A 21,519-nucleotide genomic window follows, 5' to 3' on the forward strand; every position below is an offset into this window, starting at 1 on the left:
TAAACTGCAGCACTGCCACAATATTACGTGAGTAGGAGCGATGCTGTACATGGTACCCGGAATCTGCTAGTACAGATGATATGTGTGGGCTCTGGGTATCCGACCCAACGGATCCCGTACTGATGGCCTATCCTGTTGTAAAAACACAGAAAAGTCGCGGGAGACTTCTACTGAATCCTTGCGCCCTGTGACAGAAATCAAACAGGTTTGTATTTTCTGTGGTGCAGTGTACATGAGATTTTCTGCTGCACACTCCCGTCACACGGCGTAGATTGCTGGTTAGTGAATGGAGTAGATGCAATAAGATCCGGAACTGTTTAATCCTTTGTGACAACACATTAGTCCCAAATGCAGCTCTATTCACTAAGGTTACTGGAGGAACTATAGGGCGACCCGCCATCTGTGGTCATGTGATGGAGTTGGAAACAAACGGCAGGATTCAGGAGGACTTGGTGGTTTGGCCTCCCAATTCCACAGCCCAGGTCACGGGAGTAGCGGCCACAGTCATTGTGTAGCCCTGGCCTAAAACTCTTCGCCCCATGCATGTGAATAGGGTTTCTGCAATCTGGGTACATACATCAGAAACATATAAAAGCGTACTCCGGAGGCTGCTGTCGTGAGGCGGACGCCGGGGCTGAATCATCCGCAAAATCCGCCTGATAAAGGGCAGCTCGCTTCTTTTTTCCATGAGCCAAACATACCGCTCACGGAAGAAAGGAAGCTAGCGGTCTCCATAGACCTCTATTGTGAGGGGGCGGATTCTGAGTTGGATTCGGCCTCAGAATCCGCCTCCTCTTGTCCCGTGTGAACGACCCCTTACTTACTACTTAGACAATACTACAACCTAACACACTGAGGGCTGCTGGGCTGAGCAGAGTCAAGACAGCGCCACCTACTGGATCCACATCATAGCCACTTTTTAAGCCCTCCATTCTAGCATCAGCCATGAGCATTGCCTTAGTCGTGGTTCACACTTCACAATCGGTTCCATGTAACTACTACTTCCAGCTTGTGTCTGCAGATATTGCGTATGGCTGTCTGGGCATCCTGAGGCTTGTAGTTTCACAATAGCCAGCGGCTATTGTTTCACACTACAGCTGGTGGGCTGGGGGCCTGTCGGACCCCTGCCTGCATTTAATCAATCAATTATCTAGCCTGGAAAACCCCTTTAAATGATAAAGGGACAGGAGACCAATCCCCCCCCCCTCCAAGGGACAGGAGACCAATCCCCCCCCCCTCCAAGGGACAGGAGAACAATCCCCCCCCCCTCCAGTGGTCCTTTATTAGTCCCAGGTAAGTCCTGTACTGTGTAACCTGCAGAGTATTGCGGCCCCCTCTAATACTACATATATACCAGGGCACTAATGCTGCAGCTCTCCACCATATCCGGCTATTCTCCTGGGTTTCAACCAGTTTCCCGGCTGATCAGCGTCACTATGGGTGTTGTGCAGCTGCTTCTCTCCTGTCTGACCTGAATACATGGCTAGATGCAGATTCTGGCTCACTGCTCTCCTATCCAATGTCCGTTCCCAGTCACTGACCATTGTTCTGACTACCTGGCACCCCCTGCAGGGGGAGATACGGTATAACACAGCGCCCACTCATGGATAAGCTACCATATAGTATTTTAACCCTTTAGGCATACAGGGTAGTTTAGGTGTTAGGGCTCAGTGCGTTTTTTTTTTTTTTTTTTTTCACTTTTTCTCTGAGCGGTTTGTTCCTGCTTGCGGATAAAAGAAGCGAGCTGCCCTTTCTTCAGGCGGATTCCACGGCGATTTAGCCGCAGCGTCCGCCTCGTGACACCACCCTCCGGACTAGGCCCGTTCATTTGGGCCTAATCCAAGCGGAAAGGCGCGACGGAATATGTTCACGTGGAATCCCGTGTGATCTAGCCCTTAGAGTCTTGTTTTGGAGGCTTTTTTTGTAGTTTTTATTGGTACCATTTTCTGGTATGAACATATTTTTGCTCACTTTTTATTTAGGGGGGGGGGGTTGGGGTGAGATTAATTTGTGCATTGTGGAAATGTAGATTTTTATTTTTTTACAAGGTTCTCTGTACTGGATAAATAACTTTAGTTTAGACTCCGACTTGGCGATGTCTAATACGTGTACAAATTTTTTTTATATCAAAGAGGATCATTCACGTCCTCACAGATATGCGGTATTATATCCCGCTACAATACCAACACTGCGCTGAAATCAGCGCACTGCCAAGTTTTCCGGTACGAGCCCCGCGGCTGGAGAAATTGGTGCCGTTAATTTCGGCACCGATATCTTCCCACTGTCAGAAGGGGGGCCTTTCAGCTCAGCCGCCCGTCTGACAGGGGGGAGATATCGGTGCGGGAATTAACGCTAATATCCATATACCAATATCTCCAGCACCGGAACGCGTATTGAGTATGCTGACACTGCTGTGTTGGCTTTGTAGCAGTATGTAATACCGCACATCTATGAGGGCGTGAACGGTCATGTAACTGCATTCACTAACATTAGGGAAGGGGTCGCAGGGAGATCATTGGCTCATTGACAGGAGTTGCCGTGTCGTCCTAATCTAATACCCAGAGGCGTATATAGCGCCTGCTACAGGTCTGCACTGTTTAGCACAGAGCGTGAAGGGGTTAAAGGGGTGGTCCAGCCAAATTTTCTGCAAACAGCCTCTAATGGTATAAAATACCTAAAACCAAAATTACCAGACTCCCTGCCAGTCTCTGCTCGTCCTCCTGACATGTGATCGCTGTAGTGAGATTTGGTCAGCACGCTGGCCTGTGATTGGCCGCAGCGGTCACATGTCACTGAAGCCAGGTGACCAGAGATGGCTGGAGGACGGGGTAAGCCTCTGCAGGGACCCATCTGTTATTTATAGCTTTGGAGGCTAGACAACCCCTTTAACCCTTGTGTAACCTGATCCCATGTACCCTGAGCCCTTATCTGTGAGATAGGATTTTTTTTTTGCCCCCCTGAAGGTTTTTTTTTTCATGCTCCAGAAATCCTACCCCATGACACTTTTGCAGCAGATGCCGCTTTCCAGCTTCTCTTAGCCTGGGCGTTTCTTCTGACTAGGTCACACAAGCTCTATTGTGCAAGAGTGCACCCTCCCCCCACCTCTCGCCCGGATGGGACCACGTGGTTTAGGAAGGTTTTTAGAATTTTTTATTTTTTTGTCCTGTGCTGCCTTGTACTTGACAGCAGGATTTCAGCTGACGGGAAACATAAAGCAGGCAGGCAGGTGGGGGATGGGGAGCTTCAATAAGGAGGAGCCAGAGAAGCAAAGCAGGCAGCCAAGAGCGGTGTGGTCGTGTTACTGCAGCTGCTGCAAGGACTGGGCCTGTGGCAGCCATGAGACTAGCCGACCGCTTCCCCTGTCCACGTCCTGAGACTTGTGGTACATAGCCCTAAGTATCTGCAATCTCGTGGCCCGGATCCAAGCCGCGTGTCCTGGTGCCAAATGGACCCTCAGAACGCCTGTACGTACTGATACCGCATAAAGGCTATGTTCACACCATCTCCTAAAAGGATAGACCTCTGGTATACTCCTGCACAGCTTGTCAGTTGTGTGGTGTGAGCAGAGCCTAAGCACATCCTCCTCTGTGTGGGTGGGGATCTAAATAATGCAGCCTGCAGGGGGCAGGAGCGCTTTGTGTATTGATGGTTATGCAATGGCTTTATAGTTGTGGGGACATGACCTCTTGGCCTCGGTCCCCAGAATGAAGGGGTCACAGGGCTAAATCTGTGTTCCTAGTTTGGACCAGGGCACCGTCGGGTAGGGGGATGGCAGCACAACCCCTTTCTAATGAGTATGACCATGCAGGTAGGTGGCAGGGAACCGTAGTTGAGCCAGCAGTGCGTAACTAAAGCTGAACCCCATATATTCTTATGATTGGTGGGGGTCTCAGAGGTCGGACCCCTATCAATAGATGGCATGTCCCAGCAATGCACCCTGAGCTTACAACAAAGGGTATTCTTAATATCTCCTCCCTTAAAGGGGTTGGGCCACAGATCCTAGTTATCCTTATTATTATTATTATTGTTTATTTATATAGCACCATTAATTCTATTGCTAGGACATGCCATCTATTGATAGGGGTCCGACCTCTGAGACCCCCACCAATCACAAGAATATATGGGGTGCAGCTTTAGTTACGCACTGCTGGCTCAACTACGGTTCCCTGCCACCTACCTGCATGGTCATGGGATCCTTAGCCTAGAGGATAAATTAGTGACCCCTCAGTCCCCCACTTATCTTGAGATTTTAATTGACAAGTGGCAGAAGCCCCCCTTTCCCCCGGAGGAGCACCAGCTACCTTTTGCACTCCCATTGAATTTTAAGCAGGGTCATGTCTCTGTCCGATAGAGCGTTCGGCCACTTTTTTCCTGAACCTTCTCTAGCTTTTTGGCTATGAGGCTGCTGGTTGCAGAAGGAGCCGCCCTCCCCCCTCCTCCACTGTGTATTCAGCAATAGAGCAGGCACGCCAAGCCTTTCCCTTTACTAAATCCCTGCCCTTTATCTGCAGGCTAAAAGTGGAAGCGATCAGGAATTGACAAACACTGGAGCCGTATATTGTCAGTCATGTAGTGCGGCCTCATAGTATGTATTACTAGCATATGCCCGCGACTTCGTCTCCGGGTTGGTGTTGGCGCTGAGCCGCTTATATTTATCCAATTGCTGTTGTGGATGATCCGCCTGCTCCCGTGTCTCAGCTCTGCTACATTTCTGCATAGGTGCAGCATACCCAGCTGTATGTACACCTCTGCATATGGAGAGCGTACTCAGCTGTGCTACAGCGTGCTTAAGCTCTGCTACATCTGGCCATTTGGATTATAGGGGTGTTCTTATGTCAGTGTCTGAGCAGCTTCTGTGTTATAAAGGGCTGAATGGATGTTGCTGAAATGTGCCAAAGTTTGATCAGCCTGCTCCTGCGTCTCGGCTCTGCTACATTGCTGCATATGTGTAGGATACCCAGCTGTATGTACATGTTTGCATATGCAGAGCCTATAGAGGTGTGCTACAGCGCTGCGTAAGCTCTGCTACATCGGACAATTGTGATTACCGGGGTTTGGTTATGTGACTGTGTGAGCAATGTTACAAAGGGCTGAACGGATGTTGCTGAAATGTGCCAAAGTTCTCCCCCCTCCCCCATCAGAGGCAGAACAACACATTCCCCGTCGTACTCACTGAAACTCTACACCCAATATACTCCTCTTGCCCACACACAGCCTGCATGTTCTGTAGTCTGATCTTCCATGAGACTCCATTTTCATCAGCTTTCACACTGTCCAGCTTCATCCTATATAGCTCCGCCCACAAATTATTGTGTAGCTGCGCCCACTGCCTAGCATGATCCTATCCGAGAATGGCTCAAGGACCTGTGATGATGTCATCACAGGTCCTTTAGTGTTGTGTGAACCTAAATTCCTTCACTGCGGTCGTGTAGTGACGTCATTTACCGGGATAAAAAGTAGCCTATGTTTTAATCGGGGTTCCTATCTATGTATGTGGCAAATTTCATGCAAATCCGTTCAGCCGTTTTTGCGTGATTGAGGAACAAACCTCCAAACCCACAAACTTTCACATTTATAATATTAGGTAGGATAGGTAGGATTAGGTAGTTTATAATATTAGGTAGGATAGGATAGTAGGATTATTAGGATATAGGCGCTACACTCTATTAAAGATGACCCCTGACACATTATTACAGGATGTCCTTCTGTTCTATTGGGAACTTGCCATAGATCTGTGAAGGTTACTCATTTTGTTTTCTCTGTTTTAGCCATGGATGACCCAGAGATGGCAGAGCTGGAGAGCATGGTGGTGGAGGAGCTGGGGATATCCATGAAGGAGCTTCGTGAATTCATAGACCGAGAGGTGGAGAAGAACGAGTTGGTGAAGCAGAAGAAAGCCCAACTACTGGAACTGGAGAAGCTGGTGAAGCAGAAGGAAGAAGAGGTGGCCAATGTGGACAGTCTGTATGACAATGCTACAAGGTGAGGGCCATGTCATTGGCACACCCCACATCCCCTCCACTCAGCCCTTCCGCTTCACAGGCCAGTGGGGTCACGTTCGTTCATCACATGACCTGTTTGCGGTCACTGTCATTTAATGGGATCCTATCATTGGATACCCTTTTTTTCTCCATAACACGTGGAATAGCCTTAAGAAAGGCTATTCTTCTCCTATCTTTAGATGTCTTCTCCGCGCCGCCGTTCGGTAGAAATCCTGGTTTTCTTCGGTATGCAAATGAGTTCTCTCGCAGCACTGGGGGCGGTCCCTAGCGCTCAAACAGCACTGGAGGTGTCCCCAATGCTGCAGCGACGCCTCTTAACATCTTCTGGAACGCCCTCTCCCTGTGTCGTCTTCCGTCCTGGGTTTCAATCTTCTAGGCCTTGGGCATAGCTGACTCCTCCTTCCAATAATCTTAACTTTATTTTTCGGTTCACAGAGCCCTATGTGGGTTTATTTTGTATGGGACAAATTGTACTTGTTAATGGTACCATTCAATATTCCATACCATGTATTGGGGGAAAATTCAAAAACGGGCGGGAAACATTATCTCATTGGATTTTGTTTTTACGGCATTCGCTATTTAGTAAAATTGACGTTTCTTATGTTCTTTGGGTTGACACGATCACATCGATACCAAATTGATATAGTTGCCGTGTTTTAATAACTTGTTATGGCGCATGCCCTAGACCACCAGAAAGTCTTGCATTAACCCCTTCATTGCCCCGAGACCATTCTGCATGCCGTCATGAACTGCCAGGGAAACTGACATTAGTTCAGTTGCTGCACTAGATCTACCCCCATGGATACTTCTTCTGCAAGCCCATTATAATCTGTGGAGTCCACGGGTACGTGAACTCTACTGTGAACCCAGCGTAAGACGGGATCGGACCTGGTGATCTTGCAGGTTGTTGTCCCTGGCAATATCTTTGCTTCAAGATCTAGTTTGTGACCGGTCTTTCTATTTTCAGGGCCCTTGATGATTGCGAGGTGTTGGTGAAAACACTGTATAAAGAGATGGGCATCACGTACAAAGAGAGCAGCTCGGACGACGAATCCTCAAAGCCAGTGGAGGTCATTGAGATTCCGGATGAGGATGATGATGAGGTGCTGAGCGTGGGATCAGGTCAGTGGAGTCATCTTACATAAAGAGATTGCTTGGTGGCACATCACTTGGATGCCCTATCTGCAGAGGGCAGACTGCTGTAACTCTCATCAAGTGTTGCCTTCTGTTGAGCGTTCCTCCACTTTTTCTAGGGAGCCTCATGGATGTCCTTCTGATCAACGGACTGCTGCCGATATGAGCTGGCACCAGAGGCATTGGCATGGAGCTTTCCTAGCAGCACTGCCTCTTCTTTTTGTCAATGGTCACAGTATTATATCTTAGCGACCAATAGAAAGGCATATCATCCTGTCAGATATGTTGTAGTACGTGTTTCCTCACCCTTATTATCCGTATCGTCCGGTCAAGAGATAACCAAGGTCTTCTGTCATATTTGCAAAATATTACAACTGAACTTTCAGTCATATTGGTTGTCACTTTTGCAGCAGCTTTTCAGCGGTTGTGCTATTAACCACTTCCATACCAGATCCTTTACCCCCCTTCCAGACCAGGCACATTTTCAGGTTTTAGCCATGTTCCAGTTTAACTGCAAATTCTTTTTCTATTACTTTGCCAACCTATATGTATTTGGTCTCCTTTTTCTCGGAACATAATGGGCTTTCAAGTTTTATAACAAAATAAGTGATAAATTTAATCTTTTTAGAAAAAACCAGAAGGAAACGGGTAAAAAATGTGTAAAAAAAATGCTTTTTCTACATTTATACACATGATAGCCTCAAAAAAAAAAAAAAATGTAATAAATATATAGATTCTAAAATATATTTTCTTATTTCTGCTGTTTGTATTAATACCACATTTGAGTATTTTCTCCATTATTTGGGCCTACAGCAGAGCCTGCAATGAATGGTGTGCAAACCGCTGCGTTTCTGCATCCTAAGGCCCTTGTGATCGCTGTGACTGGCTGTCACAGTGATCACACACCCACACAGGCTGGTCTCCGGGATAATCTCTGAGGTCTCCGCTGTCTATTGACAGTGGAGACTTCGGAGCTGTGTGCAAGGGGGTGGAGAGAAGGAGGGGGAGGTGCAGAGGAGCGTAATCTACTCATGCACCATACGATGTGATCGCTGTGACGGGCTGTCACAGCGATCGTATGCCTAGAAACCACACAGGCTGGTCTCTGGGCAAAGCTATCAGGTTTCCACTGTCAATAGACAGCGGGACCTCATAGCAAAGTATAGGAGGGGTTGGAGGCACAGCAACTGCAATCTGATGATGTGCCGACTGTCTTTGTGATCGCTGTGACGGTGTGTCACAGGGATCACATACCTGGAGACCACACAGAGTGGTCCCTGGGTGAAGCTCTGAGGTCTCCACTGTCTACTGACAGCGGGACTTCATAGCTCAGTACGATGGGGGAGGCGCAGTAGAGCAAGTTCTGCTGGACGTACAGGTACGTCCTGGCAGAACTAGGCAACCACCTTCCGGATGTATATAGTCTATGGACGGTCCGGAAGTGGTTAAGGACACTTATCCTCTATCCTGTGGATAGGGGACAAGTGTCCAATCGCGGGGTGGGGGGGATATGATTACCAGGTCCCCCTGCGATCCAGAAAATGGTGATCGAAAGTTCCCCTGAGATTGAAGCGCCAATTCCTCTTTACCCGCAGCCCCATAGAAGTGGCCAGTCACAGAAGCGTTCTGATTACAAGGGGGATTTAGGGATCCCCAGTGATCAGACACCTATAATATCAGCACAACCCCTTTAAAGGGATTCTACCACTAAAACGCTGTTTTTTTTTCTGCTTTAGATGTCAAAATAGCCTTTAGAAAGGCTATTCATTTCTTACCTTTAGACGTGGGCTCCGCCACGCCGTTTCTTAGAAATACCGGTTTTTACCGGTATGCTAATGAGTTCTCCGCAGCAATGAGGGCGGGCCCCAGCGCTCAAACGGCAATGGGGGCGTCCCCACTGTTGCCCGAGACCCTCTCTCCAGCAACGCCTTCTTCTTCACCTACATCTTCCTCTTCTCTGTTGTCTTCCTTCTTCGTCAAATCTGACTCCTGCGCAGTTGGCTCTACCAGTGAGACACTGGTAGAGCCGACTGTGCATGCTGGTCGGCGGCCATATTTTCGAGGCCGCAAGACTAAGCAGGCGTCAGAGCTGACGAAGAAGGAAGACGACAGAGAAGGGGAGGATGCAGGTGAAGAAGAAGGCGTCGCTGGAATGAGGGTCTTGGGCAGCAGTGGGGACGCCCCATCGCTGTTTGAGCGCTGGGGCCCGCCCTCATTGCTGCGGAGATATCATTAGCATACCGGTATTTCTAAGGAACGGCGCAGCGTAGATCACGTCTAAAGGTAAGAGACGAATAGCCTTTCTAAAGGCTATTCTGACGTGTAAAGCAGAAAAAACTGCATTTTAGTGTTAGAATCCCTTTAAGTTACGGCAGAAAGTGTCAGCTTCATTAGTTAATGACTTGCTTTTGCCAATGTGATGGGGTATGGTGGCCTGAAGGGACTATAGCTCCGGGAATGTGCGTGTTTTTTTAGTTTTTCTCCCTCTTTTGTTAGAGATTAGTGAAAGTGTTTTTATTTTGTTCCTACAGATGACGGCATTAGTAAGACGCCAAAAGAAAAACATATGGTGAGTCCATGGCTTTGTACGGGGGATAGTGGCAGTGTGTCCCATTCATCCAAACGCGTCCTGCAGGAACGATCCCATTCATAGTTATGGGAAGGATTCTCAGTTGCAAAACTTTCTGCAGACCAAACAAGACCAATGCATGTTTTTGTTTTTTTTTTGTAAAAGAAAATGTCTGTTTCCAATCTTTGTAGTTAAAAGACGCAATGGTTGCCATGAAGAAATGTAAGCAAGATGTGCAAAACCTGGTGGATATCATTCAGAAGAAGGCAGGTATGTGGGATTCACTCTCTAATATTATCTTTATGTAGACGTGCCTAGTTGTTAGGAAGAAGGGGATCCACTTTAGAATAGAAAAGGCCTATACTTAGGACTGATGGGACCCCCGCAGAGCTTATCTTATATATCATATATCACCATCATATTCTGCAGCCCTTTACAGAGAGATATCCTTTTCCTTGTCTTTTTCCTCACAGAAGGACCTCATACTCGATTTTCTTCTCACCCCTCATCACCTACCAGTTCTTTGGGTGGGACCAACCAGGCAGGGACAAACAATGATGTCAACAAAGATGGAGATCTGGTTGTGGGTATGCGTATTCTGGGTAAGAAGAGGACCAAAACCTGGCACAAAGGAACCCTCATCTCCATCCAGATGGTCGGTGAGTGACAGAGATGGGAAGGATTATTATAGTCCTTTGTGGGTTTAGATGGGGGTCTGCATTGTTATGTTCTATATTGGGGGGAGATGAAAGTTCTGCCATGTTGGATTTCAATATCCTTTTCTGTCACAGGCTTATTACCCTCTTCCCATTAAGAACATCCCTAATCCCCAATCGTTCATGGGGAATGTGTCTGTATATCATCTTTTTACACGTAATGTCTTCCCCTTCGCAGGAACAGGAAAAAAATACAAAGTTAAATTCGACAACAAGGGGAAGAGCCTTCTGTCTGGGAACCACATAGCCTACGACTACCACCCTATGCCAGAAAAGCTGTTTGTAGGGAGCAGAGTGGTGGCCAAGTACAAGGATGGTAACCAGGTGTGGCTGTATGCCGGAATTGTGGCGGAACCCCCCAGCAACAAGAATAAGATGAGGTAATCGGCTGACATTCATTTTATGGTTTTCTGTGGCTTCGGCATCAATAGAAGTACGTGGGTACTGCCCATATCCTGAGAGGGCCTCCGCTTACCACGTGTTATTGGGAATACTGATGTCTTCTCTTCAGCTGCAGGACTACAGATGGCAGCCGCTGTTACTATTAGATTAACAATTAAGTGCAAATATATCTATTGGGGAGAATCTGTCTGTGTATTGAGAGCAAATGTCTATTTATTGGACCTTGGTCTGAGTCTGTCTTGTATGTCTGCTTTTACATGATGATAAGAAGCAAACTCTTGTGTCTTAGGTTCCTCATATTCTTCGATGATGGCTATGCGTCATACGTCACACAGTCAGAACTTTACCCTGTCTGCAGACCACGTGAGTATTCATATTATATCTCCTGGGTACATTGGATTCATATTCTATCTCCTGGGTACGGCTTGCATTGGATATGTCTCAGTCTGAAAGTACTTCCTAAGGAGTCTGGAAATGCTTTCACAAATACAGAACTTAAAGGGGTTGTCCGGGGAATGGTAATTAACTTACTCGTCCCGGGTTATTGCAGCTAATGAACTCTGGTTCTGGCTACGTCATGACCCACAGGTCGTGATCTGAAGCAGCCTTCAGCCTCCAGGGTCACTGTACCCATTCCTGCACAGAGGGCAGAGCAATACTGAAGGCTGCTTTGGATCACATGACCTGGGGTCATGATATGGCCGGAACCCCCAAACCCATTGGCTGCAATAACCCAGGACAGGTAAGTCAATTAACAATCCACGGACGACCCTTTTAAAGGAAGTCTGTCTACAATAAATAAACCTAACTTCTGCACCTTGGTTCTACAGTTTCCAAATATCCCTCAGCTTTAGAGGCCCATTTTCATTTTAATAGGGTTTTATTCATATGGAAATAAGGGAAATCTAGAGCCGAAAATGAAGCACACGTAAGTAAAGCACTTTCCCCCTCATTTTCATAAGAATAAACCATATGAAAATGAACAGAAGGATTTGTACCCAAGGTACTGTTTACTTGGAGAGGGTGAAAGGTCACACATAGTAGGTAGGTAGGTAGGAGAGTGCACACAGAAGGGTAAGAGGGTGAGATCCCACCCCCATGTTATCAATGTCTCCAGAGATAAGCAGAGGTTCCACAAGGGCTGTACCGGTGTCTATTGAGGGTATAGGAGTGAATCTGTGCTACTTGAAGAACTTGTAAAGGCAGGTACCTTCCGGATATACAGACCTCACATCCGGCTTGTATTCTTAGAAGGGATATCCACACATGTGAAAAGCCTAAACTTAGTTTTAGACTATATAGCCAAAAGTCTGATGAAGAAATGGTAGCCCTTTTAAGGTGTCACCTGTGGATAAGAGGGGAGAGCACGGAAGTGGGGATTATAAGAACATCCATTGATAACTAAAGATTCCGATTCTGACCGCTATGTTCTTCCACACTCCTTAAAGTTTCCAAAACCTGGGAAGACATTGAAGATGTGTCGTGTCGAGACTTCATCGAGGAGTATGTCACTGCCTACCCCAATCGCCCCATGGTTCTACTCAAGAGCGGTCAGCTGATCAAGACCGAATGGGAGGGGACCTGGTGGAAGTCCAAGGTGGAGGAAGTAGATGGGAGCCTGGTGAAGATTTTGTTTCTGGTAAGGAAATACGTCATTGGCTTTCATAGTGGTATCTTTATGTTCATATCTCTTTCATTAACTAACATACTAAATATTATGTATTTATTAGTCATTATTACAATAACGCAGACACCTATCCATAATAGCTTACACTCTACAGGAGAGAGGACCCTCCCCATAGTGGCTTACACTGCACAAGGGACAAGGAAGAGACAGGTCTTACACTCTACAGGAACAAGAACCCTGCCCCTAAGAGCTTACACTCTACAGGAACGAGAACCCTGCCCCTAAGAGCTTACACTCTACAGGAACAAGAACCCTGCCCCTAAGAGCTTACACTCTACAGGAACGAGAACCCTGCCCCTAAGAGCTTACACTCTACAGGAACGAGAACCCTGTCCCTAAGAGCTTACACTCTACAGGAACGAGAACCCTGCTTCTAAGAGCTTACACTCTACAGGAACAAGAACCCTGCCCCTAAGAGCTTACACTCTACAGGAACGAGAACCCTGCCCCTAAGAGCTTACACTCTACAGGAACGAGAACCCTGTCCCTAAGAGCTTACACTCTACAGGAACGAGAACCCTGCCCCTAAGAGCTTACACTCTACAGGAACGAGAACCCTGCCCCTAAGAGCTTACACTCTACAGGAACGAGAACCCTGCTCCTAAGAGCTTACACTCTACAGGAACGAGAACCCTGCCCCTAAGCGCTTACACTGTACAGGAACGAGAACCCTGCTCCTAAGCGCTTACACTCTACAGGAACGAGAACCCCGCTTCTAAGAGCTTACACTCTACAGGAACGAGAACCCTGCCCCTAAGCGCTTACACTCTACAGGAACGAGAACCCTGCCCCTAAGCGCTTACACTCTACAGGAACGAGAACCCTGCTTCTAAGAGCTTACACTCTACAGGAACAAGAACCCTGCTCCTAAGAGCTTACACTCTACAGGAACGAGAACCCTGCCCCTAAGCGCTTACACTCTACAGGAACGAGAACCCTGCCCCTAAGAGCTTACACTCTACAGGAACGAGAACCCTGCTTCTAAGAGCTTACACTCTACAGGAACAAGAACCCTGCCCCTAAGCGCTTACACTCTACAGGAACGAGAACCCTGCCCCTAAGAGCTTACACTCTACAGGAACGAGAACCCTGCCCCTAAGAACTTACACTCTACAGGAACGAGAACCCTGCTCCTAAGAGCTTACACTCTACAGGAACGAGAACCCTGCCCCTAAGAGCTTACACTACAGGAACGAGAACCCTGCCCCTAAGAGCTTACACTACAGGAACGAGAACCCTGCCCCTAAGAGCTTACACTCTACAGGAACGAGAACCCTGCCCCTAAGAGCTTACACTCTACAGGAACGAGAACCCTGCTCCTAAGAGCTTACACTCTACAGGAACGAGAACCCTGCCCCTAAGAGCTTACACTACAGGAACGAGAACCCTGCCCCTAAGAGCTTACACCAGGGGTCCTCAAACTGCGGCCCGTGGGCCCCATGCGGCCCGCCAAGCACTTCTGTCTGGCCCCGCCGACAACGCCGGCAGGCATGCATTTATAATGAAGCTCCTGGGGAGCTTGGGCCAGGCCATGGAGCGCACTTCACTTTACCTATTGGAGGGCACCGCTCCTGATATCTGTGCGACCTGCTCAGCCTCCGGCCCACTGTTTGAAAAGTTTGAGGACCCCTGGCTTACACTCTACAGGAACGAGAACCCTGCCCCTAAGAGCTTACACTCTACAGGAACGAGAACCCTGCTCCTAAGAGCTTACACTCTACAGGAACGAGAACCCTGCTTCTAAGAGCTTACACTCTACAGGAACGAGAACCCTGCCCCTAAGCGCTTACACTCTACAGGAACGAGAACCCTGCCCCTAAGAGCTTACACTCTACAGGAACGAGAACCCTGCTCCTAAGAGCTTACACTCTACAGGAGGCAGGACCTAGTTCATGAGCTTACACTCCACAGCACCATCCACATAAGGGCTTACACTCTATAGGACCTGGTCTATGAGAGCTTACAGGATACAGGACCCTCCACATAAGAGCTTACCCTCTCCAGGACCCAATCTGTAAAAGCTTAGACTCTATAGAAGACAGGACCCTGCCCATAAGAGCTGATACTTAACCTATTTATAGCTCTCGCCATTGTCTTTACATTGCAGGATGATAAGCGATGTGAGTGGATCTATCGAGGGTCCACCCGTCTGGAGCCCATGTTCAGCATGAAGACGTCCACGGCTTCTACTCAAGAGAAAAAACAAGCAGGACAACAGAGAACGCGCCCCAACGTGGGTGAGTATTTCCCAGATTATTCTAAGTTGTGTTTTTCTGTTATTACTATGTATAGTTAATGTCTTCTATCCTTCTCTATGTGTCCAGGTGCGGTGCGGAGTAGAGGGCCGGTAGTACAGTACACACATGACCTTACTGGGAGCGAGTCTCCATTTAAGCCTATGGAGCCATCCTCTCCTCAGTCAATCCCATCACCACAGCTAATTGACACAGAGTAAGTCTGGCCCATAGAAATCTTTCAGTACGATCTTGGTGATAGGCTAAAGAGGCATCATGTGATCTCCATATGCTCTCTACTAGAAACTTTCAGCAAGATCCATCTTAGCTTGCCCTTTTTAATTGGTAAGAAAGTGCCATTAACACGACCCAGTCCGTATTACTATTATAACTCCTTGCTCTCCATTTATGCTTTACGTTTATATAAGAGTCAGCCAGCTATATGACTCCTTTGTGTTTCTGATTTCAGCTCTGACAGCCAGCAGGCGCAGTCTAAGAAGCAAGTGGCTAAGAAAAGTACATCATTCCGTCCTGGATCTGTGGGTTCTGGACAGTCCTCCCCGATCCCCATTGAGCCAGTCACTGGACAACGCCCCATTCTTCCAAACCAACCCAACCAGCAACCCCATCAGACCTTTCAGCCCATCCAACCCATGCAAACTATTCAGACTATCCAAGCAATACAGACGTTTCCAGCTATACAGACCATTCAGTCAATGCAACCCAATCAGACCATCCAAACCATACAACTGGCGCAACCCAATAGGTGAGTTTAATATTAATTTGGCTTGCTCTTGACAACCTAAGAATTGTTGTTTAGACACAAGTAGTTGCAATATGGAAGTAAGTAAGCTATACTGCGTAATAGGACTACAGTGAATTTTTGTAGTCTATAACTATGGAGATACACAGATCTGCATTTGGGCTCTTTGTTTGCTAGTTTACAGTTATTCCTGGCTGGATTACACTTAAAGGGATCCTATCATTTAAACTAATTTTTTTTCCCACTAAGACGTAGGACTAGCCTTAAGAAAGGCTATTTTTCTCCTACAATACTGTGTAAGCGGCCATTTTCTTGTGGCCGGCAGGCATGCGCAGTCGGCTTTGCCCGAGGCCTAGAAGCTTGAAGCCAACCCCCGGAAGAAGATGCGTCAAGACCCTGTTCTTGAAGAAGATGAAGGCGGCACTGGAGAGTTCTCTCGCAGGGTTGGGGACGCCCCCAGTGCTGCGAGAGAAGTCATTTGCATATCGTCGAAAAACGGGACATCTAACGGTAGGAGAAGAATAGCCTTTCTTAAGGCTATTCGTACGCGTTAGGGACAAAAAATTTGATCCCTTTAAAAGAACCAGTAGTAGTTATAATGGAAAGGGGAGTGTATCCATTATAAATACTGCTGGTTCATTTAAATGTAATTCTGCCAGCAGTAACTGTAAACTAGCAAACAAATAGCCCAAGTGACCATAATATAGGAAAGCCAGGGGCACTGGACTTAAAACCCAGGTTATAAGGCAGAAAGAAATGAAGCAGGAAAGAAAAAATTCTGAGCACAATAAGGAAACCTACTTGTTGTCTGTGACTAACACCCCATCAGCAATTACACAAGCAGCTAGTAACAATTGTGTAGAAATACATAGTAAATAGAGATGAGCGAGCACTATTCGAAACGGCCGTTTCGAATAGCATGCACCCATAGGAATGAATGGATGTAGCCGGCACGCAGGGGGTTCCATTCATTCCTATGGGTGCGTGCTATTCGAATAGTGCTCGCTCATCTCTAATAGTAAACTCTCCTAACATTGTAGAAGCTGCATAATTCTCTCAGTGCCTGCTTGTACAAGCAAGGAAGCTCTGTGCAGATGTGTACAGACTGTGAGGAGAGACCAGCCCCTCCTCATTGCATTCACTGTGTGAAGTAACCGGCTCCTCCTTCCTCCATTCATTGTCAACTAGTCTTGATTTTGATGATAACTAAGGACAGAACTTCCTTAGTGACAGGGAGTGAACAGCAAATTACTTACAAGGGAGACACCTAGTGGCAGCAATCTTAGGGAGGTTTTTCAGGCAGAAAACTGCAACATGTTTCAATGAAGTGCATTACAATTTGGTCCAGAATCACATGATCTATTAAATGAGTGCACATTTATGGTTACGCTAGTAATAGATTGTTATAGGACAGTGGTTGGAAAGTCATTAATCTTTGTATGCTCCCCCTCTCTCTACAGGTTTCTTACCACTAATCCTATTATCATCCAGACAAATCCAATGCCTCCAGAGATAAATTACCGGGCCCCTATGGACAAGCTCTTCTACCTACCTCACACGTGCAACTACAACTGCTTATCACGTACCCGTGCCATCTCCCACAGGGGCAAGAACCCCCTGCTAATCCCCCTGCTCTACGATTTCCGGCGTATGACCGCAAGGAGGCGCGTCAACCGCAAGATGGGATTCCATGTTATCTACAAAGCACCGTGCGGGCTAAGCCTGCGTACCATGCCAGAAATAGAACGGTTCCTCTTTGAGAGTTCCTGTGACAAACTGTTTTTAGAAATGTTCTGCCTTGACCCCTACGTATTGGTGGACCGTAAGTTCCAGCCTCAGAAGCCCTTTTATTATATCCCGGACATAACCTACGGCAAGGAAGATGTGCCGCTATCTTGTGTGAACGAGATAGACAGGACACCCCCTCCACAGGTAGACTACAGCAAGGAGCGTATACCCGGCAGGGGGGTCTTTATTAACACTGGCTTGGACTTCCTGGTGGGATGTGACTGCACGGATGGATGCCGGGACAGGTACGGAGCACAGGTTGTAACTAGACATCTACAGTACATATAGTATAACCTATGGAGTATACCATACTGTGCAAAAGTTTTAGGCAGGAAAACCGCTGCGCAGTAAGAAAGCTTTCAGAAATGGGTTAATATTTTTTTCTGTCCATTAATAAAATGAATTGAAGGCAGAAAAGAGAACTGTAAATCCCATTAATATATGGCGTGACCTTTGTCCTCTGGAAGTGATGATACGGCTCCCACAGAACCCTGATCTCAGCATTGTCCAGTCTGTTTTGGATTACATGAAGAGACAGACGGATTGGAGCAGGCCTGCATCCACAGAAGATCTGTGCTTAGTCCTCCAAGATGGTGAGAACAACTTCCCCTCCCTGCCAAGTTCCCTTAAAAACTGAATGTAAGTACCAAGAAGAACTGATAGAAAGCAAAGGGTAAAGGTCACACCGAATATTGATGGGATTTACATTTCTCTTTTCTTCATCTGCTTCATTTTGTGAATTGACAAAACTAAACTATTATATCTATAATATTATAACTATGATACTTCTATATCTGAAAGCAGATCGACAACCATTGTTTTCAGCAGCTAATAGATAGAGAATGGAGCAGGAAGCAGACAGCGCTGTTCTCTGTGTAGTGGCTGGACCTGGTACTGCAGATCTGATTCCATTCATTTGCTAAGCTGCAGTGACTCACTTCCACCACTACCCAGAGAACAGCGCTGACTGCTTCCTGCTGTATATTGGTTGTCGAGAACAGCCCATTGTTGGGGGTGCCGGGTGTCAGACAGCCACAGATATGATGTTAGTGACTTATCTTTAGGATAGGTGATCTATTTCTTAGCATAAAAATCCAATTTAAAGAGATCACATGTGACAAACCCTGTTAGATAGCACTAACTTGTGCGCGTATCCCTGAAGCGAAACCTAAATGGGGAAGGGTATGTGCCCAGTTTCATGGTTTCATCCCACTCCTGGTTTTTGTATTCAATCACTAATACAAACTACTGACCAAAATACTGCCATGTGAAAACAGAGAAACCAGCTCCTCCTTCCTCCATTGTCAACAGGTCTTGATTTTGATGATAGCTAAGGACAGAACTTCTTTAGTGACAGGGAGCAAAAAGCCAATTGCCTACAAGGGAGACAGCTAGTGGTTACAAGGAATGAAAGGGTGGATTTACCTTCATTCATGTTGCCTTTAGAAGGTGTATGTCGGGTTGTGTGTGCTATTTAAAGGGAATGTTATGGGATTTGTCGCTTAGATCTGGGGCTGTAGTTGGCATTAAAAAAAAAAAATCCTTTTTTTTGTTTCAGGTCCAAATGTGCTTGTCATCAGCTGACTATTGACGCCACTCGCTGCACCCCTGGGGCGCAGGTAAACACATCAGCAGGGTATACTCACAAGAGACTGGAGGAATGTCTGCCTACTGGGTAAGGATTGGGATACGTACTGGAGGCCTCCAGCCAGTGAGATGGTGTAGAGATGTGTTTGGCAGATGTCACCTGTCACCAAGTCCCCTCATATCTTCATGGTCAGTGTGCAGGCTGAGGTGTCCACTGTCATGGAGCTACATAAGCCATGCTCTATAGTTTATGGAATTGAACGGAGTATCAACACCCCCTTGGGCTCCACACTTATGGGCCGCACTGCTCTGTTTCTTTACTTATAGGGGATGTTTAGATTGTTTAGTCCTGGTGAATACAGTAGGTCCCGGGCGCTGTATTCCTTGCATGCTATATGGTTTTCTCTGTTCTGTCCCATTCAGCATGGAGTTTAGAGATGAGCGAGTACTATTCGAAACGGCCGGCATGCAGGGAATGAATGGAAGCGGCCGGCACGCAGACTTTGCCGGCGGCTGGCCGCTTCACCCCCCTGAATAGTACTCGCTCATCTCTAATGGAGTTTTATCACCCCCATAGCTGTGAGAGCATACCTGGACAACTCATTTTAAAGGGATTTTTGCGTATTTATGACCTCACAAGCACTGTGTTTTTTTTACCTGTGTCATATTTACCAGTCACATGGTCCTAAAGCAACTAGGTCCCATTTACGTGAGTGTGGTTACACTACCAAGCACAGTCCCTATGCAATATATATGGTATTCAGGTGATGAAAGCTGCAACTTCAACTAGCTGATCTGTGGTGGTCCCTGGTGTTAAAACCCTACTAATCACATATCGTCACATATCGTAGAGCATTGGTGTAGAAGTCTCAGAAAACCCCTTTAAACCCCTTTTGTTTTAATGCCTGAACATTCGGGGGAAGTAATAAACAAATAATACATAGCTGACCCCGATGCACCGGTGCGTTCCAGTGCTTCTACTCCGCCGTTTTCTCAAAGTGAAGCTGTTCACTGACTGTGACGTCACGGATGGCTTCTGCTAAAGAAACTGATGGGCCTCAGCAGTCATGTGGCCACTTAATCCAATCAGCGGTGCAGTGGCCTGCGGTGAAGTCCTCCGCTGTATGGCTCATAATGAAGAATGATGTGAAGGTCCACAGGAGGTCTATTAGCATAAATGTGGTAAATGTACCCATTTTAATGTATGTTCTCCATTTTAGGGTTTATGAATGTAACCGGAGATGTAAGTGCAGCATGAACATGTGCAATAACCGCCTGGTACAGCACGGCCTCCAGGTTCGGCTCCAACTTTTCAAGACCCAGAACAAAGGCTGGGGGATCCGCTGTCTGGACGATATAGCAAAAGGCTCCTTCGTATGTATATATGCAGGTATGTGCTACCTGTGCCCTATATATACCAGGTATTGCAGTGCTGGTATACTGTACTTGTTTCCTTACTGCCTTCTTGTGAATGGCAGGCAAAGAATGACACTTTGACACCGTTCTTGGCTCAGCGGGGGTGAATAGGTAAGGTGTTCAGGCCAAGTAGGTTCTGATTTACGTCCGAGTACCTTTGTCCTCCATTGACTTCAGTGGGGATTACATTTCTGTTGGATGGATCAGACATGTGCCATATTCCACGGAACAGAGTATCAGTACCTCCCCCTTCTTGGCCGTGTGCCTCAAGGTGGTGGTCCAGTTATCTGCATCATCTATATGATCTTCTCACAGGTGCCAAGGCTGTGAGAAGATAATTTTCTCTAGAGTACCCCTTTAATCCTTTAGTGGCTACAGTAAACCTGCCCGTTGCCCTTATCCTGGGATTCTTGGTGTTGAGCTATTTTATTGTACATGTGATGGTTTTCACTATCGCTCACTTCGCTCCCACACAGGTAAAATCCTGACAGATGACTTTGCAGACAAGGAAGGTCTAGAGATGGGCGATGAGTATTTCGCTAACCTGGACCACATAGAAAGCGTGGAAAACTATAAAGAGGGATATGAAAGTGACGTCAAGTCGTCTTCTGACAGCAGCGGTGTAGACCTCAAGGAGGAAGAAGAAGAAAACAGTGCTAGTGACGACCAGGAGGAGTCCAATGATGACAGTTCGGATGACAACTTTGGAAAGAATGAGGACATTACCACCAGCTCGGTGTGGCGGAGCTATGCCACGCGCAGGCAAACCAGGGGGCAGAAGGAAAATGGAACGTCAGAGACTGCCTCTAAAGACTCTGCTATAGCTAGACAGAACAGCCAAGAGGAGAGCACGGCGGACTGCAAGCTGCCAGAGGAGACCTCGAAAAATAAGGTGGCTTCTTGGCTGAGCTCTAACACTATGACAGACACATTCATGGACTCTGATAGTCGGTCATCACTCAGAATGGGAGATGCGTCTGATGCGGAGAAACTGCCAAAGAAGGAGGAGCATGGAAAGGTAAGGAAGGTCTTGTGTTGTGTGAGGTCCTTGTGTCAGAATTGACACTGTTGCCCATTACCATCTGGCCAACTTTCAGTAATTCTTTTATGATTTAGAGCACTGTTTCCCGAACTGTGGATAATTGCTAGCAATATTAGTATTTCATAGTCCTGCAAAATCGATGCTTTCGGTCACATGCCGCTCCCCAGGGCTGCTTGGTA

The 21,519-nt window shown here is 47.0% G+C and overlaps 1 protein-coding gene across 4 annotated transcripts in view; it reads left to right on the forward strand.

Annotated features, from left to right (window-relative positions):
- Nucleotides 1-21,519, forward strand: part of SETDB1 (SET domain bifurcated histone lysine methyltransferase 1) — a 35,408-nt gene that overhangs the window by 2,485 nt on the left and 11,404 nt on the right. For 2 of the 4 annotated variants that reach the window (XM_075283117.1, XM_075283119.1), the window contains exons 1-16: nucleotides 3,331-3,464; nucleotides 5,769-5,982; nucleotides 6,970-7,124; nucleotides 9,668-9,705; nucleotides 9,897-9,975; nucleotides 10,179-10,364; nucleotides 10,600-10,801; nucleotides 11,113-11,186; nucleotides 12,272-12,462; nucleotides 14,618-14,747; nucleotides 14,835-14,961; nucleotides 15,214-15,510; nucleotides 16,968-17,540; nucleotides 18,854-18,970; nucleotides 20,103-20,272; nucleotides 20,775-21,316. In XM_075283117.1, coding sequence (XP_075139218.1) covers nucleotides 3,446-3,464; nucleotides 5,769-5,982; nucleotides 6,970-7,124; nucleotides 9,668-9,705; nucleotides 9,897-9,975; nucleotides 10,179-10,364; nucleotides 10,600-10,801; nucleotides 11,113-11,186; nucleotides 12,272-12,462; nucleotides 14,618-14,747; nucleotides 14,835-14,961; nucleotides 15,214-15,510; nucleotides 16,968-17,540; nucleotides 18,854-18,970; nucleotides 20,103-20,272; nucleotides 20,775-21,316 — 3,114 coding nt within the window. In that variant the 5' untranslated portion in view covers nucleotides 3,331-3,445. Of the gene's footprint in view, nucleotides 1-3,330; nucleotides 3,465-4,511; nucleotides 4,586-5,768; nucleotides 5,983-6,969; nucleotides 7,125-9,667; nucleotides 9,706-9,896; nucleotides 9,976-10,178; nucleotides 10,365-10,599; nucleotides 10,802-11,112; nucleotides 11,187-12,271; nucleotides 12,463-14,617; nucleotides 14,748-14,834; nucleotides 14,962-15,213; nucleotides 15,511-16,967; nucleotides 17,541-18,853; nucleotides 18,971-20,102; nucleotides 20,273-20,774; nucleotides 21,317-21,519 lie in introns of those variants that run through there. The other 2 variants (XM_075283121.1, XM_075283120.1) reach the window with 2 other exon arrangements.

This window comes from Leptodactylus fuscus, chromosome 7 (assembly GCF_031893055.1).
Source record: "Leptodactylus fuscus isolate aLepFus1 chromosome 7, aLepFus1.hap2, whole genome shotgun sequence".
NCBI lineage: Eukaryota > Metazoa > Chordata > Amphibia > Anura > Leptodactylidae > Leptodactylus > Leptodactylus fuscus.